Below are 12,127 nucleotides of genomic sequence, written 5' to 3' on the forward strand. Positions count from 1 at the left end.
TCAGGAAGTCCAGTACCCAGTTGCACAGGGCGGGGTCGAGACCCAGGGTCTCGAGCTTGATGACGAGCTTGGAGGGTACTATGGTGTTGAATGCCGAGCTGTAGTCGATGAACAGCATTCTCACATAGGTATTCCTCTTGTCCAGATGGGTTAGGGCAGTGTGCAGTGTGGTTGAGATTGCATCGTCTGTGGACCTATTTGGGCGGTAAGCAAATTGGAGTGGGTCTAGGGTGTCAGGTAGGGTGGAGGTGATATGGTCCTTGACTAGTCTCTCAAAGCACTTCATGATGACGGATGTGAGTGCTATGGGGCGGTAGTCGTTTAGCTCAGTTACCTTAGCTTTCTTGGGAACAGGAACAATGGTGGCCCTCTTGAAGCATGTGGGAACAGCAGACTGGTATAGGGATTGATTGAATATGTCCGTAAACACACCGGCCAGCTGGTCTGCGCATGCTCTGAGGGCGCGGCTGGGGATGCCGTCTGGGCCTGCAGCCTTGCGAGGGTTAACACGTTTAAATGTCTTACTCACCTCGGCTGCAGTGAAGGAGAGACCGCATGTTTTCGTTGCAGGCCGTGTCAGTGGCACTGTATTGTCCTCAATACAGGACAATACAGTGTATACAGGACAATACACTGTATTGTCCTCAAAAAAGTTATTTAGTCTGCCTGGGAGCAAGACATCCTGGTCCGTGACTGGGCTGGATTTCTTCCTGTAGTCCGTGATTGACTGTAGACCCTGCCACATGCCTCTTGTGTCTGAGCCGTTGAATTGAGATTCTACTTTGTCTCTGTACTGGCGCTTAGCTTGTTTGATAGCCTTGCGGAGGGAATAGCTGCACTGTTTGCTGCGCAAGTGGCCATCAAATATAGGGCGATTGCACCAACTTCATGAGCCTTTTATACAAACAGCATTCTCACATAGGTGTGTTCCTCATTGCTACCGACGAGTGCTACGGGGCGGTAGTCATTTAGGCAGGTTACCGTCGCTTTCTTGGGCACAGGGACTATGGTTGTAACTCGCCAGTTGGTCCGTGCATGCTCTGAGTACACGTCCTGGTAATCTGTCTGACCCTGCGGCCTTGTGAATGTTGACACATTTAAAATCGCTTAAGGATCCGCCCATTTTTTTCAATTTTCACCTAAAATGATATACCCAAATAGCTCTGTAGCTCAGGACCTGACGCAAGGATATGCATATTCTTGATACCAATTGAAAGGAAATACTTTGACATTTGTGAAATTAATGTAGAAAAATATAACACATTAGATCTGGTAAAAGATACGTTTTTTTGTACCATCTTTGAAATTCAAGAGAAAGGCCATAATTAATTCCATAATTAATTAATCTAGCCTAGGTGCAATTTAGACTTTGGCCACTAGATGGCAGCAGGGTATGTGTAAAGTTTTAGACTGATCCAATGAACTATTGCATATCTATTCAAAATGTTGTATCAAGACTGCCCAAATGTTTCTCATTTGTTTATTCATACATTTTCAAGTTCATAACTGTGCACTCTCCTCAAACAATAGCATGGTATTATTTCACTGTAATAGCTACTGTAAATTGGACAATACAGTTAGATTAAAAGTTTTGCTCACATCAGCTACGGAGAGCAGGATCACACAGTCATCCAGAACAGCTAGTGCTCTCATGAATGATTCAATGTTGCTTGCCTTGACGCGAGCATAAAGGCATTTAGCTCGTCTGGTAGCTCTGAGTGGCTGGGTTTCCCTTTTTACTCTGTAATAGTTTGCAAGCCCTGCCACATCCGACGAGCATTAAAGCCGGTGTAGTAGGATACAATCTTAGTCCTGTATTGATGTTTTGCCTGTTTGATGGTTCATCAGAGGGCATAGCAGGATTTCTTATAAGCTACCGGATTAGTGTCCCGCTCCTTGAAAGCAGCAGCTCTGTTCCCATTATAGCTTTTAGCTCAATGCAGATGTTGCCTGTAATCAATGGCTTCTGGTTGGTATATGTACGCACGGTCACTGTGGGGATGACGTTGTCGATGTACTTATTGATGAAGCCGGTGACAGAAGTGGTATCTTCCGCAATTCCATTGGATGAGTCCTGGAACCTATTCCAGTCTGTGCTAGCAAAACAGTCCTGTAGCTTAGCATCCACTTCATCTGATCACTTCCATATTGAGCGAGTCACTGGTACTTCCTGCTTTACTTTTTTCTTGTTAAGCAGGAATCAGGAGGATAGAATTATGGTCAGATTTGCCAAATGGAGGGCGGGGGAGAGCTTTGTATGCGTCTGTGTGTGTGTAGTAAAGGTGGTCTAAAGTTTTTTTTTCCTGGTTGCACATGTGACATGCTAGAAGAAATTTGGAAAAACGGACTTAAGTTTACCTGCATTAAAGTCCCGGCCACTAGGAGCACTGCTTCTGGATAAGTATTTGCTTATGGCCTTATACAGCGTGTTGCGTGCTGTCTTAGCACCAGCATAGGTTTGTGGTGGTAAATAGACAGCTATGAAAAATATAGAAAACTCTTGGTATATAGTGTGGTCTACAGCCTTGGGGTACTCTTCCTCAGGAGAGCAATACCTTGAGACTTATTTAATATTAGACATTGCGCACCAGCTGTTATTGACAAAGTCGTAGCTGTTCTGTCCTGTCGATGCACGTAAAACCCAGCCAGGTCTATATTATCCTTGTTGTCGTTCAGCCACGACTCAGTGAAACATAAGATATTACAGTGTCCCGTTGGGTTCGAGATCATCCAGTTTATTTTCCAGTGATTGCACGTTGGCCAATAGAACGGATGGTAGAGATGGGTAACACACTCGCCAATTAATTCTCACAAGACACCTCGATCTCCACCCCCTGTATTTCCGTCTTTTCTTCATGCGAATAACTGGGATTTGGGCCTGGTCTCGGAAGCAGTATATCCTTTGCGTCCGACTCATTAAATAAAAGATCTTCATCCAGTTGGTGAGTAATCGCTGTTCTGATATCCAAAAGTTATTCATAAAAGAGACAGTAGCAGCAACATTATGTACAAAATAAGTTACAAACAATGTGAAAAAACAAACAAAATAGCAAAGTCTGTTAGGAGCCATTCCCTCTGGCGCCATTATATTTTAAGGTTAGGGTTCGGAGTTAGGGGCAGGGTTAGCTAACAAGTAGCAAGTAGTTGCAAAGTTCCTAATTATCCAAAATGCTAAAGTTGTCCGTGATGAGATTTGAACACGCACGTTTGTGTTATACGCCTACCTATCTACCCCGACCAACTCCCCCTCCTTTAGTTTTTAACTTTTTACTAACTCATGATCATAGTGTTTCTTGGTAGTGTTAAACAAATCTACTTTGAACCATATATGTGAAGGTGTATACTTTTGTTTATGTCATAAAAAAGAAAACACCTGTACCATGTCAGATATAGAGTTGAAGTCCCAATAATACACTTTACATGCATCACAGAAGATTGAAAAATAAAAGCGTTTGACAAAACGCAGGTTTTTTTAAACAATGTCGATTAATTATGAGAAATATTAACATTCCACCCTTGAGGTTACTAGAGGGCAATTTGGTCATTTTACTTCAGGAAAGTGGTCTACGTAATCTATTGTCCATATTGTAATTACTTGGCCACCTTGGCCTATTTATTTCCTTACCTCATTTGCACTCACTGTATATAGACTTTCTTTTCTGTATTATTGACTGTATGTTTGTTTATTCCATATGTAACTGTTGTATGAGTCGAACTGCTTTGCTTGATCTTGGCCAGGTCGCAGTTGTAAATGAGAACTTGTTCTCAACTAGCCTACCTGGTTAAATAAAGGTGAAATAAATAAAAAATGTATTAAAAAAAATGTAACATATACTAATTAGTGTCTCGGATGTACATTTACGATGTTAAGTAACCTAACATATCATACTAAATGTCATGGATTTTTGTAAAATATGATCTCTACCCAGCACAGCCAGAATAGGACTAGCCACCCCACAGAGCCTGGTTCCTCTCTAGTTTTCTTCCTAGGTTCCGGTCTTTCTAGGGAGTTTTTCCTAGCCACTGTGCTTCGACATCTACATTGCTTGCTGTTTTGGGTTTTAGGCTGGGTTTCTGTATAAGCACTTTGTGACATCTGCTGATGTAAAAAAAAGGGCTTTATAAATACATATGTTTTTGTACATTTACCCCTTTTTCTCCCCAATTTCATGATTGTCCCATCGCTGCAACTGCCGTACGAGAGCCACGAGTTCTCCGGAATACGACCCTGCCAAGCCGCATTGCTTCTTGACACACTGCTCGCTTAACCTGGAAGCCAGACACACCAACGTGTCAGAGGAAACGCCGTACAATTGGCATCCGGGAGTCAGCTTGCAGGCACCCAGCCCGCTACAAGGAGTCGCTAGAGAGCGATGGGACAAGGAAATCCCGGCCAAACCCTCCCCTAACCCAGACGACGCTGGGCCAATTGTATGCTGCCTCATGGGTTTCCCGGTCATGGCTGGCTGTGATACAACCTGGGATCAGGGTCTGTAGTGACGCCTCAAGCACTGCGATGCAGTGCCTTAGACCGCTGCGTCACTCGGAAGGCCCCTTTATAAATACATTTGACTGATGGATTGTAATGTTGGTTCTTACCATTGTGAGACATGCCCACCACCAGGCACTTCTGAAAGCGACAGTACTGACACTTGTTGCGGCTCTTCTTGTGGATGCGACAGTGCAGGTCACAGTGGTCATAAACCAGCTTCAACCGGATGGTCCGACGGAAGAACCCCTGAACATAGAGACACACAGGTTTTATTAGAGAAGGGAGAAACATAAGAAAATATTCATTGTAAATGGGCACAACTTGACAATTTTTCTGTTTTTTCTCTTGGTGGTTCTACACCTTGGTCTAAGCAGTAGGAAGCAGGTTATTCAGTTGTGATGACCCTCCCACTCCGTCTGCCGAATTCTCTCTCTTTGCTCTTGTTTTCCTTATTAGGATGCCGGTGGGTGGAACCGGGAGGGTCGTCAGCGACATGGGATACACCTGGGCTGGGTGTGTCCCAGGATAAATACACCTCTTCCCCATTCATTGAAGAGACTCTCTCCAAGCAGACACACTGATAGTGTGGTTGTGGCATTTTTGTGGCCCTTTCGTTCGTTTGCTTTGGCAACTTTCAACACCCCTCATTATCACATTTATGCATGCAAACACACACTTACACTACTGACTACACACACCATTGTTAATTGTATTTAGTTTACTTCAGTTAATAAATATATCTTGTTATTCCTTATCTCCACGTTGTCTCCTTTTTTTGTTAAGAACTTCGAGCCGGTTCGTGACAGTCAACCTTTTTATCTGTTGTTGATTATGAAGATATTATTTATCAAAGTGCAGCTACTAAAACTCTTAAACCTTTGGATGCCATCTACCATAGTGCCCTTTGTTTTGTTATAGGTGACAGTTTTGATACGCATCACTGCATCCTGTTTCAAAAAGTTGTCTGGACTTTGCCCATAGATTTCTACATCACTCTTTGTTTACAAGGCCCTACTTCATAAACTTCCATCTTATCTAACTTTGCTTTTGAAGTATAGACACTGGAGTTGCCTAACCTGTTCACAGGATTGGTTTACTTGAGGAACCTAGGGTCTCAACTGAGCTAGGTAAATCTGCTTTTAGTTTTAATGCACCATATTATTACTATAAAACGATTCAAAATACATTTCATCTTAATGTTCTGGTGCCATTCGGGCAATTTAACCCCTTCAAGACAAGTAAAGACAGTAGTAAAGACATCTCTCCAACCCTCTCATATCAGCTCTTCCCTATAAATAGAACTGTTGAACATTGGCCACTGACCACTTCTTGTTGTGTGGAGCGAGCTTTGATTGTAGTGAGCTCCATCAACAAGTTGTAGCTAGCTCCCCTCTCCCCTTTGTCTGTGCCCCAAATGTGTAATTCACACTGCGACCTGTGAAAGGTGATGGGGTGGCTTGCCCAGTTAACCATGTAATGGACCTAGCTAGCTAACTAGCTACCTAGCTAGCACAAAACATGGTACAAAAATTATTGGGCACAGACAACAGTACAAAGGGCAAGAAGGTAGAGACAATACATCATGCGAAGGAGCCATAACTGTAAGTAAGAGTGTCCATGATTGTGTCTTTGAATGAAGAGTTGTGGATAAAACTGTCTATTTTGAGTGTTTGCTGCAGCGAACTGAAAAAATGAGCGACCCAGGGATGTGTGTGCTTTGGGGACCTTTAACAGAGTGTGACTGGCAGAACGGGTGTTGTACGTGGAGGATAAGGGCTGCAGTAGATATCTCAGATAGGGGGGAGTGATGCCTAAGGGTTTTATAAATAAGCGTCAACCAGTGGGTCTTGCGACGGGTATACAGAAATGACCAGTTTACAGAGGAGTATAGAGTGCAGTGATGTGTCCTATAAGGAGCATTGGTGGCAAATCTGATGGCCGAATGGTAAAGAACATCTAGCCGCTCGAGAGCACCCTTACCTGCCGATCAATAAATTAAGTTTCATAATCTAACATGGGTAGAATGGTTATCTGAATCAGGGTTAGTTTGGCAGCTGGGGTGAAAGAGGAGAGATTACGATAGAGGAAACCAAGTCTCGATTTAACCTTAGCCTACAGCTTTGAAATGTGCTAAGAGAAGGACAGCGTAACATCGAGTTATACTCCCACGTAATTGTATGAATTGACACAATTCAGCTGAATCAAACTGCCAATGTAACAAGCAATTTTCTTTTAAATTTACTCAGCTGTGTAGTGCTACGGTGAAAATGAAAAACCAGGATCAGGAAACATTGGTCTAGAGCTAGGACTACTACAGGACCAGGAAACACTGCTCTAGGGCTAGAACTACTACAGGACCACGAAACACTGTTCTAGGGCTAGGACTACTACAGGACCAGGAAACACTGTTCTAGACCTAGGACTACTACAGGACCAGGATCAGGAAACACTGCTCTAGAGTTAGGACTACTACATGACCAGGAGACACTGTTCTAGGGCTAAGATTACTACAGGACCAGGAAACACTGCTCTAGAGCTAGGAATACTACAGGACCAGGAGACACTGTTCTAGGGCTAAGATTACTACAGGACCAGGAGACACTGCTCTAGAGCTAGGACTACTACATGACCAGGATCAGGAAACACTGCTCTAGAGCTAGGACTACTACAGGACCAGGAAACACTGCTCTAGAGCTAGGACTACTACATGACCAGGATCAGGAAACACTACTCTAGGGCTACGACTACTACAGGACCAGGATCAGGAAACACTGCTCTAGAGCTAGGACTACTATAGGACCAGGAAACACTGCTCTAGATCTAGGACTACTACAGGACCAGGAAACACTGCTCTAGAGCTAGGACTACTACAGGATCAGGAAAAACTGCTCTAGAGCTAGGAATACTACAGGACCAGGAAACACTGCTCTAGGGCTAGGACTACAACAGGACCAGGAAACACTGCTCTAGTGATAGGACTACTACAGGACCAGGAAACACTGACCTAGGGCTAGGACGACTACATGACCAGGAAACACTGCACTAGAGCTAGTACTACTACAAGACCAGGAAACACTGCTCTGGAGCTAGTACTACGACAGGACCAGGAAACAATGCTCTAGGGCTAGGACTACTACAGGACCAGGAAACACTGCTCTAGGGCTAGGACTACTACAGGACCAGGAAACACTGCTCTAGGGCTAGGACTACAACAGGAACAGGAAACACTGCTCTAGGGCTAGGACTACTACAGGACCAGGAAACACTGCTCTAGGGCTAGGACTACTACAGGACCAGGAAACACTGCTCTAGAGCTAGGACTACTACATGACCAGGAAACACAGCTCTAGGGCTAGGACTACTACATGACCAGGAAACACAGCTCTAGGGCTAGGACTACTACAGGACCAAGAAACACTGCTCTAGATCAAGGACTACTACAGGAACAGGAAAGACTGCTCTGGAGCTAGGACTACTACAGGACCAGGATCAGGCAACACTGCTCTAGAGCTAGTACTACTACATGACCAGGAAACACAGCTCTAGGGATAGGACTACTACAGGACCAGGAAACACTACTCTAGGGCTACGACTACTACAGGACCAGGATCAGGAAACACTGCTCTAGAGCTAGGACTACTATAGGACCAGGAAACACTGCTCTAGATCTAGGACTACTACAGGACCAGGAAACACTGCTCTAAGGCTAGGACTACTACAGGACCAGGAAACACTGCTCTGGGGCTAGGAATACTACAGGACCAGGAAACACTGCTCTAGGGCTAGGATTACTACAGGAACAGGAAAGACTGCTCTGGAGCTAGGACTACTACAGGACCAGGATCAGGCAACACTGCTCTAGTGCTAGGACTACTACATGACCAGGATCAGGAAACACTGCTCTAGAGCTAGGGCTACTACAGGACCTGGAAAAACTGCTCTAGAGCTAGGACTACTACAGGACCAGGATCATGACACACTGCTCTAGAGCTAGGACTACTACAGGACCAGGAAACACTGCACTAGGGCTAGGACTACAGGACCAGGAGACACTGATCTAGGGCTAGGACTGACCTGAGCCCTAGGACCATGCCCCAGGACTACCTGACATGATGACTCCTTGCTGTCCCCAGTCTACCTGGCCATGCTGCTGCTCCAGTTTCAACTTCCACCTGACTGTGCTGCTGCTCTAGTTTCAACTGTTCTGCCTTATTATTATTCGACCATGCTGGTCATTTATGAACATTGAACATCTTGACCATGTTCTGTTATAATCTCCACCCGGCACAGCCAGAAGAGGACTGGCCACCCCACATAGCCTGGTTCCTCTCTAGGTTTCTTCCTAGGTATTGGCCTTTCTAGGGAGTTTTTCCTAGCCACCGTGCTTCTCCACCTGCATTGCTTGCTGTTTGGGGTTTTAGGCTGGGTTTCTGTACAGCACTTTGAGATATCAGCTGATGTACGAAGGGCTATATAAATAAATTTGATTTGATTTGACTACTACATGACCAGGATCAGGAAACACTGCTCTAGAGCTAGGACTACTACAGGACCAGGAAACACTGCTCTAGAGCTAGGACTACTACATGACCAGGATCAGGAAACACTACTCTAGGGCTACGACTACTACAGGACCAGGATCAGGAAACACTGCTCTAGAGCTAGGACTACTATAGGACCAGGAAACACTGCTCTAGATCTAGGACTACTACAGGATCAGGAAACACTGCTCTAGAGCTAGGACTACTACAGGATCAGGAAAAACTGCTATAGAGCTAGGAATACTACAGGACCAGGAAACACTGCTCTAGGGCTAGGACTACAACAGGACCAGGAAACACTGCTCTAGAGATAGGACTACTACAGGACCAGGAAACACTGACCTAGGGCTAGGACGACTACATGACCAGGAAACACTGCACTAGAGCTAGTACTACTACAAGACCAGGAAACACTGCTCTGGAGCTAGTACTACGACAGGACCAGGAAACAATGCTCTAGGGCTAGGACTACTACAGGACCAGGAAACACTGCTCTAGGGCTAGGACTACTACAGGACCAGGAAACACTGCTCTAGGGCTAGGACTACAACAGGACCAGGAAACACTGTTCTAGGGCTAGGACTACTACAGGACCAGGAAACACTGCTCTAGGGCTAGGACTACTACAGGACCAGGAAACACTGCTCTAGAGCTAGGACTACTACATGACCAGGAAACACAGCTCTAGGGCTAGGACTACTACATGACCAGGAAACACAGCTCTAGGGCTAGGACTACTACAGGACCAAGAAACACTGCTCTAGATCAAGGACCACTACAGGAACAGGAAAGACTGCTCTGGAGCTAGGATTACTACAGGAACAGGAAAGACTGCTCTGGAGCTAGGACTACTACAGGACCAGGATCAGGCAACACTGCTCTAGTGCTAGGACTACTACATGACCAGGATCAGGAAACACTGCTCTAGAGCTAGGACTACTACAGGACCTGGAAAAACTGCTCTAGAGCTAGGACTACTACAGGACCAGGATCATGACACACTGCTCTAGAGCTAGGACTACTACAGGACCGGGAAACACTGCACTAGGGCTAGGACTACTACAGGACCAGGAGACACTGATCTAGAGCTGGGACTACAACAGGACCAGCAAACACTGCTCTAGGGCTAGGACGACTACAGGAACAGGAAACACTGCTCTAGAGCTAGGACTACTACAGGACCAGGAAACACTGTTCTAGGGCTAGGATTACTACAGGACCAGGAAACACTGTTCTAGGGCTAGGACTACTACATTTCCAGGAAACACTGCTCTAGAGCTAGAACTACTACTGGACCAGGAAACACTGCTCTAGAGCTAGGACTACTACAGGACCAGGAAACACTGCTCTGGAGCTAGGACTACTATAGGACCAGGATCAGGCAACACTGCCCTAGGGCTAGGACTAGTACAGGACCAGGAAACACTGCTCTAGGAATAGGACTACTACAGGAACAGGAAACACTACTCTTGAGCTAGGACTACTACAGGACCAGGATCAGGCAACACTGCTCTAGAGCTACGACTACTACATGACCAGGACCAGGAAACACTGCTCTAGGAATAGGAATACTACAGGACCAGGAAAAACTGCTCTAGAGCTAGGACTACTAAAGGACCTGGAAACACTGCTATAGGGCTAGGACTACTACAGGACCAGGAAACACTGCTCTAGGAATAGGACTACTACAGGAACAGGAAACACTACTCTGGAGCTAGGACTACTACAGGACCAGGATCAGGCAACACTGCTCTAGAGCTACGACTACTACATGACCAGGACCAGGAAACACTGCTCTAGGAATAGGAATACTACAGGACCAGGAAAAACTGCTCTAGAGCTAGGACTACTAAAGGACCTGGAAACACTGCTATAGGGCTAGGACTACTACAGGACCAGGAAACACTGCTCTAGGAATAGGACTACTACAGGACCAGGAAAAACTGCTCTAGAGCTAGGACTACTACAGGACCAGGAAACACTGTTCTAGGCTACTATTACTATAGGACCAGGAAACACTGCTCTAGGGCTAGGACTACTACAGGACCAGGAAACACTGCTCTAGGAATAGGACTACTACAGGACCAGGAAAAACTGCTCTAGAGCTAGGACTACTACAGGACCAGGAAACACTGTTCTAGGCTACTATTACTACAGGACCAGGAAACACTGCTCTAGAGCTAGGACTACTACAGGACCAAGAAACACTGCTCTAGATCAAGGACTACTACAGGAACAGGAAAGACTGCTCTGGAGCTAGGATTACTACAGGAACAGGAAAGACTGCTCTGGAGCTAGGACTACTACAGGACCAGGATCAGGCAACACTGCTCTAGTGCTAGGACTACTACATGACCAGGATCAGGAAACACTGCTCTAGAGCTAGGACTACTACAGGACCTGGAAAAACTGCTCTAGAGCTAGGACTACTACAGGACCAGGATCATGACACACTGCTCTAGAGCTAGGACTACTACAGGACCGGGAAACACTGCACTAGGGCTAGGACTACTACAGGACCAGGAGACACTGATCTAGAGCTGGGACTACAACAGGACCAGCAAACACTGCTCTAGGGCTAGGACGACTACAGGAACAGGAAACACTGCTCTAGAGCTAGGACTACTACAGGACCAGGAAACACTGTTCTAGGGCTAGGATTACTACAGGACCAGGAAACACTGTTCTAGGGCTAGGACTACTACATTTCCAGGAAACACTGCTCTAGAGCTAGAACTACTACAGGACCAGGAAACACTGCTCTAGAGCTAGGACTACTACAGGACCAGGAAACACTGCTCTGGAGCTAGGACTACTATAGGACCAGGATCAGGCAACACTGCCCTAGGGCTAGGACTAGTACAGGACCAGGAAACACTGCTCTAGGAATAGGACTACTACAGGAACAGGAAACACTACTCTGGAGCTAGGACTACTACAGGACCAGGATCAGGCAACACTGCTCTAGAGCTACGACTACTACATGACCAGGACCAGGAAACACTGCTCTAGGAATAGGAATACTACAGGACCAGGAAAAACTGCTCTAGAGCTAGGACTACTAAAGGACCTGGAAACACTGCTATAGGGCTAG

The 12,127-nt window shown here is 45.7% G+C and overlaps 1 protein-coding gene across 4 annotated transcripts in view; it reads right to left on the minus strand.

Annotated features, from left to right (window-relative positions):
* Window positions 1-12,127, minus strand: part of pparg (peroxisome proliferator-activated receptor gamma) — a 130,538-nt gene that overhangs the window by 62,976 nt on the left and 55,435 nt on the right. For all 4 annotated transcript variants that reach the window (XM_020484043.2, XM_031825886.1, XM_020484044.2 and 1 more), the window contains exon 4: window positions 4,600-4,738. In XM_020484043.2, coding sequence (XP_020339632.1) covers window positions 4,600-4,738 — 139 coding nt within the window. The remainder of the gene's footprint in view (window positions 1-4,599; window positions 4,739-12,127) is intronic.

Source organism: Oncorhynchus kisutch, linkage group LG5 (genome assembly GCF_002021735.2).
Source record: "Oncorhynchus kisutch isolate 150728-3 linkage group LG5, Okis_V2, whole genome shotgun sequence".
Classification (NCBI taxonomy): Eukaryota; Metazoa; Chordata; class Actinopteri; order Salmoniformes; family Salmonidae; genus Oncorhynchus; species Oncorhynchus kisutch.